General features: G+C 38.0%; 1 protein-coding gene across 1 annotated transcript in view; it reads right to left on the bottom strand.

The window, feature by feature from the left end:
• LOC144957135 (uncharacterized) overlaps positions 1-17354 on the bottom strand; it is an 84807-nt gene extending 67453 nt beyond the window's left edge. The window contains exons 1-5 of the mRNA XM_078888156.1: positions 17349-17354; positions 12933-13035; positions 8636-8766; positions 7060-7200; positions 1314-1401 (exon numbers count right to left, since the gene is read on the bottom strand). Coding sequence (XP_078744282.1) covers positions 1314-1401; positions 7060-7200; positions 8636-8766; positions 12933-12946 — 374 coding nt within the window. The 5' untranslated portion in view covers positions 12947-13035; positions 17349-17354. The remainder of the gene's footprint in view (positions 1-1313; positions 1402-7059; positions 7201-8635; positions 8767-12932; positions 13036-17348) is intronic.
• Positions 17355-24499: the final 7145 nt, after the last annotated feature.

Below are 24499 nucleotides of genomic sequence, written 5' to 3'. Positions count from 1 at the left end.
GAAAACTTCATTATTATTATTATTACTACTACTACTACTACTACTACTACTATTACTACTACTACTACTACTACTACTAATAATAATAATAATAATAATAATAATAATTAAAATGATGATAACAATAGCAATATATAATAATAATAATAATAATAATAATAATAATAATAATAATAATAATAATAATAATAATAATAATAATAATAATAATAATAATAATAATAATAATAATAATAATAATCTCTCTCTCTCTCTCTCTCTCTCTCTCTCTCTCTCTCTCACCAAGGTGGAGGTTGCCCCATCAGTTGGATCCCAAGGCACATTTAGAAGCTGCCCAATGCTCTGACACTGTGATACTTTTATTCTCTGTTTTCATCTGGCACTTCTCCATATTCCATATTTCTCACCACTATTGATACAAGTGCCTGCTCCAAGCTTTTTCTGACTTTTATGTTCAAGTGAAGGGGCATTGTATATATTTTTTATAAATTGTAAATTTCACCAATCTTGTCATTTAAGCTTTAAACTCCCTTTTTGATATCTGATTAATCCCGGCAGATTAGCATTTTGAGCAAATGGGTCCGAAATTATCAAATTGATTGACACTGCACATCACTATTAAAAAATTCTACTGTGATAAATCATTGAAATATAAATAAAATTGCATTTTGGGTTGTTCCAAATTTTGCCTCTTCAAATTTGGATTTTGTAGTTCCCATTAAATATACAGGTCTTAGACATAATTTTTTATATTGCGCCCATATCCACTAAAAATGCTCAAAGTGCTTTACAAAGAGTCCTTGACCAACAGCAACACATAACATGTAGAATGAGAAGTGACGCATGTTAGGCGATATTACAATTTTTGTTCGTTAGAGACACTGCTGTTAATGGTACTCATTTTAAACCCGAGTATGGTGAAAGAATGTGAGTAAAGAAGAAGAAGAAGAAGAAGAAGAAGAAGAAGAAGAAGAAGAAGAAGAAGAAGAAGAAGAAGAAGAAGAAGAAGAAGATTGAGAGAGCCATGCACTCTCTCTCTCTCTCTCTCTCTCTATCTCTCTCTCTCTCTCTCTCTCTCTCTCTCTCTCTCTCTCTCTCTCTCTATCTCTCTCTCTCTCTCTCTCTCTCTCTCTCTCTCAACTGTTTCTTGCTCGTAAATGTATAGAACAACACTCTATACACCGAGAATGAATTCATAAAAAGGGCGGCCAGAATGGTTCTGGGCATTAGTCGACACAAGGAAACAAGTGTTAAAACTATGTAAACCAAAACAAAAAAAACAAAAAAGAAAAAAAAAAAACCAAAAAACTTACAAGTATGGATTTGGGTAGTTGGGGGAGTAGATCAGTCTGGGTTCTGCTACTGGAATCAAGCGAATATCGCCTAGATTGTATCTGACAACTGTAAACAATGGAATACAAATTTCATATTAATTCTGCAACTGATGGTCACTATTAACTGTAAGACAAAGGGTAACTTCAGGGTTGCTTCGGATTGGAAGCAAAAGAATAGAAATTTTATATTAGTTCTAGGACAGATGGTGACTATGAAGTGTACGACAAAGGGTTGTTTCTGACTGGAAACCAAAGAATACAAATGTTATATTAATACTACTACTGATAATGACTATTACTATTAACTCTACGACGAACAGTTACTTCAGGGTGCCTCTGATTGAAAGCAAAAAAAAAAATCAGTGGAATGTCCATAATTTGAATATGAACTGGTCAGATATGGACCGGTTGGATACAGACTGCTTGGCTACAGGGATATGGACTAGTCTGATATGGATGGGTTGGATATGGATTAGTCTGATATGGATTGGTTGGATATGCAGGTATAGACTAATATGGATGGGTTGGATATGGATTAGGTGGATATGGATCGGTTGGAAATGCAGGTATAGACTAGTCTGATATTAATGGGTTGGATATGGACTAGTTGGATATGGATTGGTTGGATATGGATGGGTTGGATATGGACTAGTTGGATATGGACTAGTTGGATATGGACTAGTTAGATATGGATTGGTTGGATATGGATTAGTTGGATATGGACTAGTTGGATATGGACTAGTTGGATATGGATGGGTTGGATATGGACTAGTTGGATATGGACTAGTTGGATATGGATCGGTTGGATATGGACTAGTTGGATATGGACTAGTTGGATATGGATGGGTTGGATATGGACTAGTTGGATATGGACTAGTTGGATATGAACTAGTTGGATATGGATTGGTTGGATATGGACTAGTTGGATATGGACTAGTTGGATATGGATTGGTTGGATATGGATGGGTTGGATATGGATGGGTTGGATATGGAATAGTTGGATATGGATTGGTTGGATATGGATGGGTTGGATATGGACTAGTCGGATATGGATCGGTTGGATATGGACTAGTTGGATATGGATTGGTTGGATATGGACTAGTTGGATATGGATTGGTTGGATATGGATCGGTTGGATATGGACGAGTTGGATATGGATCGGTGGGATATGGATTGGTTGGATATGGACGAGTTGGATATGGATCGGTTGGATATGGACTAGTTGGATTGGATGGGTTGGATATGGACTAGTTGGATATGGATTGGTTGGATATGGACTAGTTGGAAATGGACTAGTTGGATATAGTTGGATATTGGTTGGATATGGACTAGTTGGATATGGATGGGTTGGATATGGACTAGTTGGATATGGATTGGTTGGATATGGACTAGTTGGATATGGACTAGTTGGATATGGACTAGTTGGATATGGACTAGTTGGATATGGATTGGCTGGATATGGACTAGTTGGATATGGACTAGTTGGATATGGACTAGTTGGATATGGACTAGTTGGATATGGATGGGTTGGATATGGATGGGTTGGATATGGATGGGTTGGATATGGACTAGTTGGATATGGACTAGTTGGATATGGATGGGTTGGATATGGATTGGTTGGATATGGACTAGTTGGATATGGACTAGTTGGATATGGATTGGTTGGATATGGACTAGTTGGATATGGACTAGTTGGATATGGATGGGTTGGATATGGACTAGTTGGATATGGACTAGTTGGATATGGATGGGTTGGATATGGACTAGTTGGATATGGACTAGTTGGATATGGATTGGTTGGATATGGACTAGTTGGATATGGACTAGTTGGATATGGATTGGTTGGATATGGATGGGTTGGATATGGACTAGTTGGATATGGACTAGTTGGATATGGACTAGTTGGATATGGACTAGTTGGATATGGATGGGTTGGATATGGATCGGTTGGATATGGATGGGTTGGATATGGACTAGTTGGATATGGACTAGTTGGATATGGACGAGTTGGATATGGACTAGTTGGATATGGACTAGTTGGATATGGACTAGTTGGATATGGACTAGTTGGATATGGACTAGTTGGATATGGACTAGTTGGATATGGATCGGTTGGATATGGATGGGTTGGATATGGACTAGTTGGATATGGACTAGTTGGATATGGACTAGTTGGATATGGACTAGTTGGATATGGACTAGTTGGATATGGACTAGTTGGATATGGACTAGTTGGATATGGATCGGTTGGATATGGATCGGTTGGATATGGATCGGTTGGATATGGATCGGTTGGATATGGATTGGTTGGATATGGATCGGTTGGATATGGATCGGTTGGATATGGATTGGTTGGATATGGATTGGTCGGATATGGATCGGTTGGATATGGATTGGTTGGATATGGATGGGTTGGATATGGACTGGTTGGATATGGATTGGTCGGATATGGATCGGTCAGATATGGATTGGTTGGATATGGATTGGTTGGATATGGATCGGTTGGATATGGATTGGTTGGATATGGATTGGTTGGATATGGATCGGTTGGATATGGATGGGTTGGATATGGATGGGTTGGATATGGATCGGTTGGATATGGATTGGTTGGATATGGATCGGTTGGATATGGATCGGTTGGATATGGACGAGTTGGATATGGATCGGTGGGATATGGATTGGTTGGATATGGACGAGTTGGATATGGATCGGTTGGATATGGATCGGTTAGATATGGATCGGTTGGATATGGATTGGTTGGATATGGATGGGTTGGATATGGATTGGTCAAATATGGACTAGTTGGATATGGATCGGTTGGATATGGATCGGTTGGATATGGATTGGTTGGATATGGATTGGTTGGATATGGATCGGTCAGATATGGATTGGTTGGATATGGATTGGTTGGATATGGATTGGTTGGATATGGATCGGTTGGATATGGATTGGTTGGATATGGATCGGTTGGATATGGATTGGTTGGATATGGATGGGTTGGATATGGATTGGTCAAATATGGACTAGTTGGATATGGATCGGTTGGATATGGATTGGTTGGATATGGATTGGTTGGATATGGACGAGTTGGATATGGATCGGTTGGATATGGATCGGTTGGATATGGATTGGTTGGATATGGACTAGTTGGATATGGATCGGTTGGATATGGATCGGTTGGATATGGATCGGTTGGATATGGATTGGTCAGATATGGACAAGTTGGATATGGAGTCAGATATGGACTGGTTAAACGTAGCTTTAAAACCCAATGGTTTGAAACAAAAACTAAAACTATGTACCATTCTAAAGGGGGAAATAGAAATGCATTCACAAGCTAATTTTCTGGGATATGTGTTATAAGTAGGAAAAAAAACGAATTCCCAAACCTGTGCCGATAATCTGGCTAAAAGTTCCAAGCAAAATGCAAAGAAGGTTTCGACCACAAAAACAAGTACTTGAGCAATGCAATTTCCATTGTTTTTGACCACAAAAACAAGTACTTGAGCAATGCAACTTCCATTGTTTTTGACCACAAAAACAAATACTTGAGCAATGCAATTTCCATTGATCTAAATGTAGCTCCATTTTCATACATTAGAGCTTTTAAAAAAAATCACAACACTGTCCTCTCTACGAGTACCCAAGTCATGTCTTATGTTATATATACACACACATGCACACACACACAACAAACACACACATGCACACCAAACCATACATCCAGAAAGACATAAAACAATAATCAATGCCAACTGGACATAACTTAACAGCATTCCTCCCTGAAGAACCCATCTATCTACGAGTGATTGCCTCGTTAAATATTTCACTGTTTGTTTCCACATTTGAATTTTCGTAGTTCATTAATGCTTGGGGCAGGTTTAGTTGATCTAAAACCAAAAGTTTCTTTGACTTTCATGGCTTGTTTGGGTTTAAAAAGAAAAAAGCTCTCCATCTCAATATTTAATGAGACAACGCCACCTTAGACAGATGTCCTTTAAAATTGTGGTTACAAATATACACTCAAATATGAAAAAGAAGAAAATAGACCTATTCACTCGATAAGATACAAAAGAAGGACCATAACATGGTTCAACCCTCCCTACAGTAAAAATGTGACAACCTCTATCGGCAAAAAATTCTTCAGCCTTCTATAAAAATGCATCTGACAAAACCCATCATGGGTGCCAGCAGAAGAAGTGCTGAAACCTGAAACTAAAATCTTGACTTTGCCAAACCTGACAATGTTCCTACTGAAAATGCGGCCTAAACTTTACTCTTATTTCATCACCGTTTTTATACCATTATAAAATGATTACACAGCAAACATATTGACACAATGAGGAAATTAATTCGATTTTAAAACCAACTTATAATACATAGTGAAATACTCACAGTGCAGTTGTCTCTCTCTAGGGGAGCCAAAGAACAGAGAGAGAGACAGAAAGTACCAGAGGTACTCCCTCAACATTTTTTGAAACAATGAAACTGGAGGTATTTGACTTTGAGATATCGCGAAACCGGAATTCCGGCATGAACCGGAAAACTGGCAGCCATGTACCCCATAATGAACAAAAATACCATCCATACTCCTGCATGCCAAACATCCAAAATATCAAATCATCTCAAAATAAAAGAAAATTATGCCAACTTGTACAACTTAACAACAATGTTTAGAAAAAATGCAATTGTAGAACCCAGACAAGCTGCCCATTGCTTGCACGACACAAAACGGTGTTTGCCAAGCCATAGTTACACGCTCAGACACACAAAAGCAAGAGACATACATCGGTCTCATAGAATGCTCATTTAAAACCAGATAAAATCAACACATACCATCATTCTAAAACATTCATAAACGACACACTACTACAATGAGTGAATATATTTGGAACCTAAAAGAAAGCAACATAGAACATATAATTACATGGAAAACTATCTCAAGAGCACAATCATACTCAACATCCACCAAATTATGCAATCTGTGCTTAGAAGAGAAATTTTTACATCATTGCTCAACCAAACATGGCTACACTGAACAAAAGAAATGAACTTACATCCGCATGCAGACACAGAAATAAACACTTTCTTTGCAACTAAAACAACCATGATAATCTCGACACCAAAATATCACAAGAAGTACAACAACCAATCATAAACAACAATCTTATCTACTTATATTTACCACTCCTTTAACATTAAAGTCGAGCACTTTTATTTCGTGGTTTTTATTTCATGACTTAAGTCAGACATCCATGAAATAATTCTGAGGTAAAATGTCTGTCCCCTTTTTTAAAGGTGTCAAGTCAGAATTTTTTTTAAAAAGGAGGAAAATTTTGCAGCTTCCGTGGAATGCGCATTTATCATAAATAACATGGAGGAATATACCCTCATTAACTCTATCAAGTTCACCCTCACTGAAAATCGAACAAATTGGTTCGATTTTCCATGTATATGAACTCGAGAGAGTTAATGACAATACTGGTAAAATATAGAATTATTATTATTAACATACAAATCATACGATAAAAAGGAAAAAAAATTGTTAAAGAACTAATAAACATGAATAAGTCCCTTAAAACCAGACTGTTTATATTAATGTTTGAAGATGTATAGAAAGTACTGAGAGCCTGGAGCCCAAGTGGAATAAAATAGCAGGGGGCTTGAAATAGCAGAAATCTGCTAAATAGCTGAAATTTGAGACCTATGAACTTTTTTGACTTACTTTTGACTTTTATGGTGATTTGAAATTTGTTGATCTGAGACTCGGCTGGTCCCGATCCCTTGATGAATGTCAAGATGGCTGGGAATACAAACAGGTGAATCTCAGCAATTTCATTCCCACAAATCAAAGCTGTACTGTTACCTGTGTAAAAATGATAAGGATAAGAAGACAAATTAAAGTTAATTTGTGCATTTTAGAGCTCTTGTGAAGTGACACTCCTATATGGATCAATACATCCCTGGTTCGAATCCGACTCAGGGGCTATGCTATGTTGATTCCTTGGTAAATACTGGCTCTCTATACTCACATAATAATTATCTAAGTAGTAACAGCGTTGTCCTGATAGTGCCTCAAAGTTAAAGGTGTAATGTCGTGTCTGACATGTTAAATGTTGTTGTTGGCTTGGACTTCTAGTGCATTTAGTGGATATTATGCTATATTACGGCTAAGGTTAAAAAATAAAAAAATATATTTTAAATTAAAAGACAGCCATTTGTTGTTGGTTTGTTCGTGGGAATGAAACTGTGTTCACAACACTTTACGGTCACATTTTTCACAGGAGTGTTGCTCGGAAGATAGAGAAACGCAACAGTCTTCTAGAAGCTGGCAAGAACGACTTGGGGTGATTATCAAGCACTTCTGAGGATTTCCAGCTTCATAGCAGAGTACTGCGCTCCAGTGTGGGGTAGAGCAAAAAGGTTGAGAAGGTTGATGTAAAACTTTGGAAGCCCATGCCAGGAACGCTGGCAAAAATGCCTAGAAAATGGGGCCCAATAATGGCAGCAATCCAGCCCCCCAATATCTGACAGGAGACGATTACAACTGGCTCGATTAACAAAATAGGGGAAGAGGGGAACCCCATCTCAGGTGCATAATGGACGATGACCCTGTTTTGAGCTGAAAAGTCCAGCAACCTTGTACTTAGCTTCCCTGACTTTGGACAGGGCTACGCACATGAGATGGAAGTCAGTTTGGACAAATTCAATCCCTCAAGGGGTTGGGGAAGTAGACTCCTCGAAACTGGAAGAGAAGTTGCCAGGCTTCTGTACCAACAAGGGGAGGCATTGGGTCGCAGTGAGTCGACCAGTCGAGAGCCTGCCTTACGGCATCATCGCTTCAACTTCATCAGTGGGGACTTTCCACCTGTCCCACATGTATGCGTTGTGGACAAGAGCCCGAGACCACAGATCGAAGGAAAGAGAACTGATAGGTTCTAGCTTAGAATATTAGGAATCATCAGGTATCTTCATCTTAAAACAACTTGAGCTTATATATAGCACACTATCCACTAAACGTGCTCAAATCCCTTTACAAAGGGTCCCTGGCCATCAGCAACACATAGCATGTAGAACGAGACATGACGCCTGCTAGGCGACAATACCATTTTTTCCCCCGACAGAGGCAATGCTGTTAACAGCCAGGTACTCATTTTACACCTGAGTACGGTGAAAGAATGTGAGTAAAGAGTAAAGAGCCTTTTCCAAGGACTCAACTATGCGCCGAGCAATGCTCAAACCCAGGACCTTTCGATCCGAAAGCGAGTGTCATACCACTAGACCAAATAGCCGCACCCTACCTTTAGCATCGTGTTGAATCAGCAGTCGGTTGGATTGCAGTGAACAAGGCTCCACATTATCTGTTTGCAGCTCAATGCGTAGAGTATGGAGAAATGTATCAACTATTTTGAGACTGCTTTTATTGCCAGGGCTAAAATAGATAAATAAATAGGGAAGTAAATAAATGAATAAATTTGCTTTTGCGTTCAACTCTCTCCTTACCAGCTATTTTCAGAATTTTACCCGAAACTTCACACTCACCCAATGCAAAAAATTGATTTTTCAGACAGAACAGTAACGAGTATTTATGTGCTTGTTTTGTTCAGAAAAATGAGCTCTGCAATGCAGTGTCGAGTTTTTATAGCTATAACTATAACAAAATGAAATCAGGACAAGAAAATTGTTGGTTATATCGTAACGAATGTGACGATTTTCCTTTGGGTGGTAAGGAGAGGGTTGAGAGTTTCACGGGGCTAGCAACACATTTAGGTTATATCAGTGCCAGTAAGAAGGAAGAAAATGGGATAGTGAAAAGTTCTAGAATTACAATTAAAGAATCGAAGAAAAAGAAAGACAAAGGGGAATTGGTTCAAATAGGGAACAGATGTAGATTCCAAGAGCACACTATTAGTGTACTTAGTTTGAGATCACCGAAACATCTCATCCTGCCACAAACAAGCTCCCCAGAAAGAGGAACACACTGAAATGTTTACAAATCATATATATGTAAAATAAAAATAATATAATACATATCAGGGAGATGATTTGCAAGAGAAAAAAAATATCATCTCCCAAAACAATTATACAATTGAATGTTTCCCTCCCAGCCAAGGACTCTGGCTGGGGCAAAGACGAAACCAAATAATGTCATTCCAAGTCAAAGACAGAATGTTGGAAAACAGCTATAGAGGGAAAGAAGACACAGTTAGTACCTCCTTGTCCACAATAAATAAGTAAATAAACAAATAAAAAAAAAACAAAAAACAAAACATATATATATTATTAATATATATATATATATATATATATATATATAATAAATATATGGGTAAACATATAAATAAAAATAAATAAATAACTGTTTCTATTCTATATATATATAATTTACAGCTATTCAATTGAAAAAGTATGAAATTTGAGAAAAGTTGCTGGATACCGTTCTCATACATCTGACCATAACTTCATGAAAAATCACCAGATTTACTTCTAATGAAGATTAAAATGCTCTGGTGAGCACATTCTTTCAGAAAATGAAAAAAAAATTCAAATCCAAAATGTTCACCTTCAGACTGATTATGTAGTGCACTGACACACTATATATATAATTTTAATATTTACCACAACGTTTGAGTCAGTCTACATCAATGTTTCAGCCATCGTCAGGACTGTGTGTTACATGAGTTTGGTTTGTTGACTGTTGTTGTTTGTTGAAGTGGTTCCGGTTTGAAGTTGATTAATAAGAACTTCTGGCAATGTGGACACGTATTGTACATCTCATTTTTCGTGTTGAGTGTGGCTTCATGAGGGTGTTTGATTATAGTATATTTCTCTTTCAGACATAAGCTACATTGTTTTGATGTTGGTGTGTATCCTGTTGCTTTAGATAAAAATTTCCATGAAATGTTGTGGTCTAGTTTGTTGTCTTTTAATTTCCAAATATGTTTGCTGAGTTTTGTGGATGTTTTTTTTGTTAGTGTTTCTAAATGTTGAGGTGTGGAGGTTGAATCTTGTTTTGAAATTATTTTCCGTTAGTCCTACATATTTTTCTTGCTTGTTTGTTTTAGTTTCGGTGACTGAGGCTTGGTAAATTAAACTTGATTCTAAACATTGTTTGTTTAGCGGGCAATGGTCCTTATTTCTGCAGTTGCATTGTCTGGTCCCCCAAATCAACAGAATCAAGAATTCCAAATTTTGTGTTTTGTGATTCAATGCAATTCAAATACGTCAGTTATCTCCCTGCATTTCTTGACTTTTAAGTGATCTCAAGTATTGTGAATCATGGGTGCCAGCAGGAAGAAGTGCTGAAACCTGAAACTAAAATCTCGACACTTTGCCAAACCTGACAAGGTTCCTACTGAAAATGTGGCCTGAACTTTACTCTTATTTCATCATCGTTTTTATACCATTATTAAATGATTAAAACAGCAAACATAGTGACAAAATGAGGAAATTAATTTGATTTTAAAACCAACTTATAATACATAGTGAACTACTCACAGTGCAGTTGTCTCTCTCTAGGGGAGCCAAAGAACAGAGAGAGACAGAGAGTACCAGAGGTACCTCCATACACTGAAAAGGTGGCTGAATCACGTTTTCGAATTTTTACAGATGCTATTAGGTTATTTTACTCAAAACACCGAAACTGGAGGTATTTGACTTCGAGATACTGCGAAAACGGAATTCCGACATGAACCAGAAAACTGGCACCTATGTTGTGAATTTCTGATTGAAAGAAAGCCACCTTATACTGTAATTATAAGTCCAAACCGAAAACTTCCTCATGTTTTGTGTTTGTGAATTCAATTCAAGCTCTTTTATTCTAAAGTTTTCATCAACTTTTTTGCATTCTGCTTTACCCAGACCTGCTAATCCTTCATATTCCAAAAGTGGAATCATAACTTCAGAAAATAGGAATTTGAGACAAAAAATAGGAATTTCTTATTCATGGATAATTCTGTATCAAAGTGACAACCAACTTTGCAACCAAACACATAAAAACAGTATTCTCTTATATAAGGTAATGGAATGGGGAAGGGGTAAAGGGGTGCAATTAATTTTCCTACTTAGCTATCTATTAGCTATTTATAAAGATATCACCTTTTAAACCCCCCCCCCCCCCCCGCCCTCCTTTTTTTTCTTCTTCTTCTTACCATTATCATCATTTTTGAAAATCGGAATGTTAGAGACAATGGCGGAATAGCAGAGAGGAAGAGTGGAAATAGGAATTATTCCACCAAAAGTGGAAGGGTTTACAACAAGATATGAAGTGAGTAGAAAAGTGCCAGAAGACAATAGAGAATAAAAAATTTTTTCGCGGCGGTGGTGGGGTTTGAACCTGCGACCTTATTGGTACGACAACTCCGCCTGGCAGGTGAGAGCGTGGCTCTACCGTGTGAGCTATCCACGAACACAAAATATTCGTTTCAAACCAAAGTCATTTCTAGATCTCTCTCTCACCCACTTCTTGAGATCGCCGATTCGTTCGCCACCATCGCGAAGTAATTTTGACCAGCAGTTAAGCTAAATAGCCAATATTCTCATCACAAACATATAACATAGAAACGATTGAGACATTGAGTATGCTCCGGTGTATGGGGTGAATTTTTAATTCAGAAAAGTGAGTGGAGCAGGCACTTATGTTGGTAACAACAAGATATGAAGTGAGTAGAAAAGTGCCAGAAGACAATAGAGAATAAAAATTTTTTTACAAGGGTTTACAAGTCACTGTATCTGACGGTAGCCATCGTTATGTTATAGTCTGACACTGAAATCCAAAAGGACTGGAAGTTTGACGTCATTTTCAGTTTTTGCACCGTCTAGTGAGTTGTCATTAGTAGAGCTCATGGAAACAAGTTATTTCATTGGTTGAACTATTGAACCCAACTCACAATTTGTTTTCTCTTGTGGCAAAAGACTGGCATTTTGACGTCATTTTTTGGTAAGTATCAGGCCATAACTTTACGAAGGCCACGATCTGACACCCTTTCAGACTTTTATCCAACACAGCAGCCTCTCTCTTTTCAATTCAAATGTTGATGCTTAAAAGGCCACAGAAATAACTAACACTGATAGAAGGGAATAGCTGCTTCAATTTAATTTGCTGAGACAGACAATGTGGACGTTTCAGATTTCCCCTTTGTCAACAAATGCATTCAGTATCTCATTCATCATTCTTTGTTTACAAAGGGGAAACCCAAAACATCCACATCATCGGTCTCAGTAAATTAAATTGATGTTTCTTCTCCCTACTATGCGGCTATGTGGTGTATAGTGATATGACACTCACTTTCGGATCGGAAGGTCCTGGGTTCGAGCCTCATTCAGCGCATAGTTGAGTCCTTGGAAAAGGTTTTACTCACATCCTCTCACCGTACTCAGGTGTAAAATGAATACCTGGCCGTTAACAGACTTGTCTCTGTCTGAAAAAAAACTTGTAATATCGCCTAACAGGCATCATGTCTCATTCTACACGTTACACTTTGCTGTGGGTCAGGCACTCCCTGTGAGCATGTGTAGTGGATATTGCGCTACATAAATGCTCAATCTTTAAAATTTTTAAAATTATTGCTAATTTTTCAATCCATCAAGGCAACTCACCTAAGAGACTCCATGTCCACAGAAACAGTCCCCTCGACTCTCCCAATCTCCTTGTGGCCCACATGACTCCAATCGTAGTGTGTCAAGAAGTCATCTGACCAGTCTGTGAAATATGGTACTAATAATAATAATAATAATAATAATAAGTTTGTAGTACTGTTGAAGATCTTGGTTTAGTGATGTTGGGAGTGAGGTGGGTGTTCTGCCAGCGTACTTTTTGCCATTCTGTGACAGGTACTATGGTACTAGTATTAGAAAATAATTCCTTTTTACAAAAGTTTCTGTTCAGCTTAGTTTTAAAGAACTGATAAAATAAAAAAATTGAATGAGTGTTTTGAGTGATTATTGTCAAATCTTTACTGTTAAGTCTGTGATTACCACACAACTACAGTTGGCCAGTAGTAGTAGTAGTAGAAGAAGAAGAAGAAGAAGAAGAAGAAGAAGAAGAAGAAGAAGAAGAAGAAGAAGAAGAAGAAGAAGAAGAAGAAGAAGAAGAAGAAGAAGAAGAAGAAGAAGAAGAAGAAGAAGAAGAAGAAGAAGAAGAAGAAGAAAGACTCCAATATCACGTAATTCACAATTATAGAAATGCTCAGATTTTTATAATTGATCAGAGGAGCTAATAACGGGAAAATCTACTAAAGATTATCCTGGGGTTTCCCAATGAGTGGTTTTTCTTAGTTTGTTTTGTTTTTAAGGGTTTTACAGCGCTTACAACACATTTAGGTTATATCAGCGCCAGTAAAAAGGAAGAAAATGGGATAGTAAAAAGTTCTAGAATTACAATAAAAGCACCCAAGAAAGTAAGATAAAGGGGAACTGGGAACAAATAGGGATCAAATGTAGATTCCAATTGCATACCACCAATGTACTTAGTTTGAGATCACCTATAAGTCTCATCAGGACAGAAGCATAAGATCCAATAAAGAGGAATACACTCAAATGCTTACATTATATATTCAAAAATAACAAATATATATGATAATACATACCAGAGAGATGATTTACACAGAAAAAAAATATCTCCCAAAACAACAACTATGCATTTGACTGTTTCCCTCCATCCAGGACTCAGGCCAGGGCCAGGAAAAACCAAGTAATCTCATTCCAAGACAAAAACAGAAAGCTTATTGAAAAACATATGTAAGGGGATAAAAGACACAGTAATTGCCTCCCTGCCGCTATGGGAAGCCAGGAACCCACCCAGTCAAAAAAGTAATCTCATTCCAAGACAAAGACAGTATGTTGGAAAACAGATATAAGGAGATAGAAGACATGTCAGGAACCCCACCCAGTTTCCCTTAGAAGTTTCCGCAAGGTGATAACCCGTAATAGTAGCATGCTACTACTTCAACTAAGAAGGGTAGTGGACACTTGTTCTAAGTTTATTTATCAACATAAGAATATTATAAATTTCTCCATTTTACTCTAAAAGATAAATCAATGAAAAACAAAAAAAAAAAGGTTGAAGGGATAGGAAATGAATTGCACCCAAATTTGATGTATGTTCACAATTTCATTAATATTGACATATTTTTTCATGTTATGATCACAGCTACATGCCTTTTTTCTGATATTTCATGGCAAAATAACATCAGAGATTATAAATAATAATCATTTGAAACCTAATCTATCTTGTAATATTTGCTGAATATTCTTATATCAGGAAATTTGGATTACTTTGACAATGTCTACCTATTTTCTTAATCATGATGGGGATGAAAACTTTTTGATTCAGAATTATATAATCGCACCTCCATGATTTTCATAATTTTTTTTTAAGTCATTAAATTTTGACAATTTATTGTTCGATTTTAATGATTTACATGTTGTTTGTATGTCTTAGCGCACACTTTTAAAATAGTAGCAATGGTTCCATTTTTTGCTTTCAGTATCTACTCTTGGTGAAAGTCGAATATAATAAAATATTCATTGCATTATTCAATGCTAATTTGTCAAGCAGCAAAAAAGAAACTCAACTGGAAAGGGTCATTGGACCTCCCATAGTGAGCAGGGAGGTCACCTTTACAATAACTTCAATCCCCCTATATGATTTCTTTTTCCAGGTTGCTTGAACGAGATTACATTGTTTTGTTTTGACTAATCACCCATTGACCTCTTACAAAGCTGTATAGAATAGTATTTTTTTTTTCTAATCTTTGAAAAGTCTTATCACTTCAGTAATGCCTCAATTATCTGTTACTCTTATACAAATATTTTTAACTTTTAGCCTATTCTATTTGGGATTTGAGTAATCTGCGAACCATCTCACCCAAAATTATTTTCTTGAGTTTGTTGTGAACAGATTGCCAATTTGGCATTTTTAAAACCATGAAAAATTGTTTTTCGATGTTTGGGATTTATGTTTTTTGTGTCGACCCTATAAAATGTATGAAATAGACTCAAGTGATTATCGTTGGTACAGAATACGATCAATGATTCCAGAAAGATGTTTAAGAACCCAGTCACCCCATCTCCTATTGAAAGTGAGAGAGAGAGCTAAGGTGTCTGTTTCTTCTTCTTTTCCTCCTCCTTCAGAATTCTCCTTTTCCGAAGAAGAATGAAGAAAGAAGGAAGAAGAATGAAGAAAGACAGAAGAAGAAAGAAAGAAGAAGGACTACTTTTCTTCCTCATTGCATAATTGCATTTTGCAACAACTGTGAAATGATAACATTTCATTTATAGCGATGACCATGATTGACGATGCTCGCAAGTCGAGAGTCACAATCAAAATATAACAATGAAACTTGGCTTGGCACTACAGTCGACACACCGGATGTTACCGTTAATATGACCAGGGCTAGAACAGGCTTCTACCTGTGTTGAAATGCTACAAAAACAAGTTTATGTCAAAATCTCATATAAATTCCAAACATTTTTCTCTATACTTTAACTTAATTGCAACTTAAACATTCTTTAGAATTTTGATCTATGAATTCATTTTAAAGTGGCTATTCGAACTCAAGTCTGAATAGTCTCCCGTGGCTATTTCGGACTCAAACTCCAATGCACATGCAATCAACAAGTTATTCAGACTCCATTTTGAATAGTCTTCCGTGGCAGAATAGTTTATATTTTATAAAAATTTCCAATGAAAATAATAATGGTCTAATAACTATCAACATGTAATATAAACTGGAACTCTTTTATAGCAAAATATCTACTAAACATGCTCAAAGCGCTTTACAAAGGGTCCCAGGTCAACAGAAACAAGTGACATGTAGGACAAGACACAATGCCTGACTGTAAGAATATTACAATTGTTACAGACAGAGACAACGCTGTTAACTCACTCAACCCTAACACTGACTATATCTGTAGTTTACCCGGGTTACATTTATCCCATGCCTATTTGTTACATTTTTCTGAGACAAATTATAGGCGTAGTATCAAAGCTAATGTTTTTAATTTTTACATGTTGTAAATGATAGTTGAATAAAAACTATCTATATACATGCTCATTGTTAATACATTTTTTTTTTACCAGTTTTGAAAAATAGCAAAAATCTCTAGGATTGAGTGAGTTAACGACCAGGGACTATTTTAACCTGAATACGGTGAGAGAATGTGAGTAAAGCGCTTTTCCAAGGACTCAACTATGCTCCGCTCAGAGTGGGGCTCAAACCCATGACCTTCTGTTCCGAAGGCACACGCCATACCACCCGCTTTATTTAACACAAAAGACAAAATCATTTGTCAATGGGCACGATCTATAATTTGATATTAAAAACAGTAAAGAGGTCAAACGTTCCATATTAAAATTAAAAGTAAAAGGAACATAAAAGTCTGTCCAAGTAACTGTGGTCCGAACCTGAAGAAGGCTTTTCTAACAACTTTACGCGATGTCCAAATAAAATAAGGACAGAATACTAAAATACTGATTGTGTTAGATAGGCAGCCCACGCACATTGAAGTTTTGAGTGCCAATGCCAATGCAAATAGCTTCGGGAGACTATTCAGACCCGAGTCCGAATTGCCACTTTCATCTTGACCTTGTACTTGTAATTGTAATTGTAATCAAAAAGTAAGTCTTTTACCTGCAATTGTGAAATTGAGCAGTGAAGTATAACAAATTGCTGCCAGCAGAGTTATAAAAACGCGGGTACTCTTTGGTTTTAGATTGGAGTGGAAAGGCTGAGTTTGAGTTTGAGTTTGAGGTAAACAAAACATTGTGACTTGTGATTAAGTTTAAGACACTATTTTGCCCGCTTTGACTTTGGAATTCTCCCTCTAACAAACGAGCAAGGGTAAGCAAACGATTAGGGTTGATCAATCTCCGGCTTTAAAATATCTATAACTCGACGTCTACACGAGTCAGATATAATGATTTGTTGCAGCATCCCTGACAGTGAATAAGTTTTTGTTTTGTTTTTTCTCCTCGACTTCAGGGGTGTGCCAAGTGAGTGTGGCTTTGTTTACCTTTCCCAGGATTGTCCGATTAATTTTGCATAAAACGCAACAAAAAAAAAACCCAAAAAAACAACAATTATTTTTAAAACGCCAAATGGTCTTTTAAAAATGTCCAGTTGTATTTCTTTATCCTGCAACCATAAAAATTTAACTTTGCCTCGCCAATTCAGGGTAAAGTTTGTAAATTTTTGACAAGTATTGTGTTGTGGTGCAATAAATATGCAAATCTAAGTGATCTTGAAAAAAAAATGCCCAAACCCAACTTTTCCTTGTCGAACGCCAAGTTTTAAAAGTTGGTATTAAAAGCGTCAAACTGGCAATAGTAGTGGGCCAAATACCACAGGATGGGCACTAATCGTCGTGGAGCATATCGATATCAATTCTCAGTACTGATTGAGACTCGAATAAAACAGTCTCAGTTAATTGTCGTCCGGAGGTCATCTAAAGCATTCTGAAGCCTTGCGGAAGTCCGGAGCGGTCTGGTGCCATCTGGGTGCGTGTGTGTGTGTGGGGGGGGGGGGGGGGGGGCAAAAAGCAATCTGATGCCATTCGGATGCCCTCAGAATTGTCTAAAGCTTTCCAGAAGCCATCCGGAGGCTCTTATAAATAGAGCCGTCTGGGTGACTCTGGATGGCTCCAGACGTTTATAAGAGCCTCTCGATGACTTCTGGAAAGCTTTGGACAGCTCTGATGGCATCCGTATGGCCTCAAATTTCTTAAGATGACCGTCACGAGACCATCCCGGGTATCGAGCCTAAGCGAGCCACCTGAGCTGCTCGCCCGATATGTGACTAATGGAGATCCAACCCGGTGCCCGAATGACCTCCACACTATTAGGCTTTTAACGAAATCGGGTCGAACGAGACGCCGAACGCTGAACCCGAACGGATATAGCCTTCTCACGTGACCATGAACGAGATCTGGATAGTGAAGACTCTCAAGCGGTATGCAGCATCGGATCTAAGGTCACGTGATAGAGGATAGCTTGGGTTGCTGTTGGCTTGTGTTAGGGGAGGGGCAAGGTCAGTGTCATTCAATAGTATATAATTTTGCACGTGGCGCTCTATACAGAGAGAAAATTATAAATTGATTACGGGCGAAGGTGGGGGGAGGGGGGAGGGGGGGGGGGGTTGACCCACAAACGATCGAGGTGTTGGGCTTCGGGTAGACCATGATACGAAATCAAAGAGAAAAGGCCGCTGGTACTTGGATGGTGGAAATGGTTGGGGGGTGGGGGGGGGGGGGTAGTGACAATCAGCATGGGATGTATATATTAACATTAATAATATAGGCAATAGGTGACCAGGGGTGTGTATTGTTTGTGTATTGTTTGTATATGTTTGTGTGTGTGTGTGTGTTGTGTGTGTGTGTGTGTGTGTGTGTGCCCGCGTGTGTGTGAAAGAGATTACACAAAAATACCTTTCTCGGGAGCTTCCAAATGATTTCGTATACGATAAATTTGAAAACCACATTGTTGAATCAGCTTGCAAAAAGGAGAACATTTATCTTTGTTTCACAAAAATAGGTTTAGAAAGAAAAATTTTTTCTAGTAGATTGATTTTGAAAAAAAATAATGCTCAATTTTTTTTAAATTTAATGATAGTTTCTTTATTTTCCGGTCGGTTTTCTTGATTTATAAATCATTTTTCAATTCTCAATGCGACGAGCACACTGATGTATCTCGTGTGATTCAAAAGCGTTGTTTGTTTTTTTTTTAATATATATATACTGAGAGTCCTCACTAATTAATTCCTGAGCGTTAAGATGGTGACGCAACTATTACATACAAGACCTTGCAGTCGAGTCGGCAGGGCTTTTGGGTTACACAACCACTATTTACCCATCGGTCAGAGGTACTCTTTGATGTATACAACACTCACCGCCTTTACGCAAAGCCGCCTGCCCATAAATCAAGAGATGGTCTCCTAACTGTTCACAAGCGAACTGTCAAACGAGCAATCGATGATTGGATAAGAATCTCAAGATCTCATATAATAAGGTAAGTTTTGGAGAGGTGATATCCCCCACCCGTCATCGGACAGAACTTTCATTGCGTTATATCATATAAGCTCCGCCTCCTCTTTCTATTCCGGAGTGACGAGAATAGACGAGAGGACGCGAGAAACAACTGATCACGTGATCGGTAAGTCGTTCGTTCGGTGTCCGTTCGGTGAGCAACTATAACTCGGTATTATGTTCTATCCTGACGGCAATTAGTATCCGGACAGCGATGAGTAGGGCCCAAGGAATTTACCCAAATGGAAACCGTACGGTGCTCTTATTGGCTAACCAACCAGCGGCCTCGATGAGAAAAATATACGCCATTGACATAGAGACCGAATGAATGGTAATGGTTACATTCCCAGCCCATGATATAGGCTAATGGCGCTGAATGCTTTCATTGGTGGACACTTTTTAGGCTCCGCACGTATTCAGTATTCTCATTCGTTTAATTCTATGGTTGGGCCGGTTCTAAAGGGTGTGTAAAAAGCGATGTGTACATAAATGCAAATAAGTGTACGGCGGAAAAAAAAAGATATAAACAGAAATTTATATTGCAGTTAGAAAAGTAACAAAACATCAAACTCAAAACCCGTCTTCATTCAACAAAAAGAAAAACAAACAAACAAACAAACAAAAAAAAAAACAACAAAACATGACTACATAATAAGTAGACTACATTACTTAAAAAAAAAACAAAAAAAAAAACAAAAAAAAAAAACAAAAAAAAAAACAAACAAATCGATGGTAGAGAATTATTTTGCACGACCTTTTGTAATAAGGTCTTGGAATGTAAACAGAAAGGAACGGTCGCTTGGTTACTAATTGAGCGGAATAATATGACAGAGGCGGTACCCTAGTAATAGTCTAGCCTGGTGCTGATTCCAGCAAGATAACACGAGGGAAAGAATCAATGTAGAGATAGAATGCGCTTGGCCAAGGAGTTCACAACATTGCCATCCGGAAGTATAACGGACCAACACACAAACTCTGTGTAACCATGAACTTTTATAGTCTGGTTAATACAGTTTAGTGAGAACAACTCACAAACGCGGATGGCAAAAACAATAACAAAGGCCTGAGTGACGTCATCTGCATACTATCTATTCCACAACGCTGTGATTATTACCAGACATGTCTGCCAATAATGAAAAACGATTTTTGGCAGACATCTGTCTGGCAATAACGATGAACGGTTATTGGCAGACATAGCCTTATAGCCTCGTTTGAAGGACAGCGCTCATTCTCTATTACTGATCAAACATGCAATGTTCACAATAAACACATCTACTGAACATCTTAATCCAGAGGAGATATCCACGATGGCCGTGAATCAAACACTTTTTGCTCTTGCAAAAGAGATTCAATGGACTTTTCCACAACAGTAAAGAAAATTTGCTGCAGTTTGTTCAGCCCATCCTATCTGCAAATGTTGAAGAATATATGCCGCTCTCTACATTGGTTCCTCTGTTCTTTTATTTTGATCATGCCCATAATGCAAGGTGGGTTTCTGTGCATTTACATAACCTCTGTCAGCTAAGCATCAAATTTCCAACTGTACATTCAACTTTCTCTCATGGAAAATTTGTCATCAACGCGAATGGGCGAATATTATCGTCCATATCCCTGAGCCATGCGCACGAGCAGTGTAATGCCATGATTAAAGCAGGGAACGTTTTCATGAACGAGGACTACATTTAGTAATTTACTAGTCTAGTAATGACTAGCTAGTCTTAAGCCCAAACGAAGCAAGTGTCTTAAAATTGGATTTCATGAGCGCTTTCTAGTCTCGGACGAGCTAGTCTCTTGCCTAGAAGTGGGCTTTGTAAGGACGGTTACTAATTTGGTTATTTTGTGCGGGTAACATCACCTCTCTACTACACGAAGGCAGGTAAGATACACACGCTTTCATACTTACAACGCAAAAAAATTCAAAAGAGGAAATTAGCAACACACGTGATATTGACAGTCGACTGTTATAGACTGCAATGATGTCCATCGTCGACTGTCCATTCTATAGTTAGGCCAATGGCAACTTCAGTTTCAAGTATCATTAGGCCTTGAACGAAATCGGGCCGATCGAGACGCCGAACGCCGAACCCGAACGATTCTAGCCTTCTCACGTGACCATGAACGAGGTCTGGAGTGAAGGTTCTCAAGCGATAGCCAGCATCCGATCTAAGGTCATGTGATAGAGAGCGGTTTAAGCTGACAAGAAACGGAGAAGGAAAGAATGGAGACTACCTCAGGTCTCACCCTACCATGTGTTAGGGAAGGGGCAAGGTCAGTGTCATTCAATAGTAGTGCATGTGGCGCTCTACCCTAGATACGGAGAGAAAATTATAAATTGATTACGGGGGAAGGTTGGGGGGGGGGGGGTTGACCCAGAAACCACCGAGGTGTTGAGCGGGGAGACCATGATACGACATCAAAGAGAAAAGGCCGCTGATACTTGGATGGTGGAAATGGTTGGGAGATGGGGGTGGGGGGGGGGGGGAGTGACAATCAGCATGGGATGTATACATTAACATTAATAATATAGGCAATAGATGACCAGGGATGTGTATTGTTTGTAGATGTTTGTGTGTGTGTGTGTGTGTGTGTGTGTGCGCGCGCACGTGTGTGTGTGTGAAAGGGATTACAAAAAAACACCTTTCTCTGTAGCTTCCAAATGATTACGTATACGATAAATTTGAAAACCACATTGTTTGAATCAGCTTGCAAAAAGGAGAACATTTATCTGTGTTTCACAAAAAGAGGATTAGAAATAACATTTTTTTCTAGTAGATTGATTTTGAAAAAAATATATTGCTCAATTTTTTAAACTTAATGATAGTTTCTTTATTTTCCGCTCGATTTTCTTGATTTATATATCATTTTTCAATTCTCAATGCGACGAGCACACTGCTGTATCTCGTGTGATTCAAAAGCGTTTAAAACACTAATTGCGTTGTTAATATATATATATATATATATATATATATATATATATATATATATATATATATATATATATATATATATATATATATATATATTTATACTGAGAGTCCTGCCTCACTAATTAATTCCTGAGCGTTGAGATGGTGACGCAACTATTACATACAAGACCTTGCAGTCGAGTCGGCAGGGCTTTTGGGTTACACAACCACTATTTACCCATCAGTGAGCGGTACTTTTTGATGTATACAACACTCACCGCCTTTACGCAAAGCCGCCTGTCAATACATCAAAAGATTATGATCTTCTAACTGTTCACGAGCGAGCTGTCAAACGAGCAAGCGATGATTGGATAAGAATCTCAAGATTTCATATAATAAGGTAAGTGTTGGAGAGGTGATATCCCCCAACCCGTCATCGGACAGAACTTTCATTGCGTTATATCCATATAAGCTCCGCCTCCTCTTTCTATTCCAGAGTGACGAGATTAGACGAGAGGACGCGAGAAAAAAATTAATCACGTGTTCGGTCAGTCGATCTGTCAGGCTGCTTCGGCATCTAACTATAACTTGGTATTGAGACGTCGAACACCGAGATTGAAACTCAAAGAAATTGAACCAAGAAAAACAAATAATTACACAAAAGAGAAGGTGTGTTCTGATTAATCAAAATATTCCAGTCAATTGCAATGTCAACAGAATAACTTTTGTCTCCACTATACTTTCTAATCATTTTGTTTTGATTGTTCTTTGACGCAAACCGTTTGATTTCGGAGTCGTCCACTCTCAATCTTACGAGCCGATAGATTCAGTTTTTAAAAAGTTTTTACTCACAAAAATATGTACTTTCTGCGATCTGCACTTATCTTATAGTTTTTTTTAAGCCAGTGTCAATAGCAACAGGACACTTTTTGCCTCTGTCATTCGCAACCGACATATTTTCTTTCCGAAACGAAGCTCACTCAATCTAAATAATATCTGCTATATTGTTGATGCTATGAACTCTCCTAGTAACTGGATACAGACTAAAGCATGAAGTCTTGCTTCGGTAAATGACTAAAACTTGGCCAAACTTAGTCCAAAGGTGTCGTGATTTTGGTCCCGGATTCGCTTAGTCAGCTCACATGAAATCCACATGGCCACATAGCCACATATCATGATGTCTTCAGTTCAAAACAAAAATATAAAAAAATAAAAATCCTATGTGAACCAGTCAAAATGTTTTTTTGTTGTTTTTTTTTAAATATCAAGGGAGAATATAGCACATCACGCGAATAATACAAAAGAAAACACGTTCTTGCTTACACCAGTGGAGTGAATCTTGGCCATGATCTGATTCCTTACCTTACCGGGATTCCTTCTCGTAGAGGTTGGATCCCATAGTCTTCCACATTTCTCTGCCTAGCGCCATCTCAGATCAGTCCTCCTTCATACTCCCAGTCATTTCTTTTAAGTTTCCCAACCAGCTTTTTTGTTGTCGCCCTCTCCCCCTTTTCCCATTAATCTTTCCTTCAAGTACTGACTTATGGAGACTTGTGGCGTCGTAGATGACCATATTAGACAGTCACCAGGAGTACTTTCTTTCTTATATTAGGTTGATCCAATGCCATTTTGTTTGATTTCTTTTTCTTCCCATAACACCGTTCCTACCCGTCTGTAACACCAAACTTCAAAAGCTTCATTCTTTTATCAATGTCCGTGTCTGTCATCCAGAGCAAATATAGATCGGGAGTATTATTTTAGAATTATAATTCTAGTTCTCCAGATTATGTATTGGTTTGTAAGAATTTTTTTGTTTTGTTTTTTAAGGAATGCATTTTTGCCAACTCTGTTTTTCTTCCTCTTCCTACTTCTTGTTCAGATTTTCCCTCTTTTAAAAATGAACTGCCCGAGTAGAGTGTACCCTTCTTGGTTAAAGCAAGCCCCTTTTATACAACAGTCAGGAGACCGCATGGAAAGAGGCAAGCTTTATTGTCATCTTTTTGCGGAATATCCACCGCTAGAAGTAGGTCATCAGTTCTGTATAATAAGCGGTTACTGTCTGACTGTTTGTAATGTGTGTGTGTGTGTGTGTGGGGGGGGGGGGGGGGGGGGGTGAGTGTTTGTGTGTGTGGGTGGGTGAGTAGGTGGGTGAGTGGGAGTGTGTTTGTGTAATATATGTATATAAACTAGATACGGAAGGGAAATGCGTCGATTGCGAATGGGAGAGGCAAAAAGTGT

Source organism: Berghia stephanieae, chromosome 11 (genome assembly GCF_034508935.2).
Source record: "Berghia stephanieae isolate SIO BIC M18660-M18661 chromosome 11, UCSD_Bste_1.3, whole genome shotgun sequence".
NCBI lineage: Eukaryota > Metazoa > Mollusca > Gastropoda > Nudibranchia > Aeolidiidae > Berghia > Berghia stephanieae.
The sequence above is the reverse complement of the archived record's forward strand: the minus strand, read 5'-3'. Positions and strand labels throughout refer to the sequence as shown.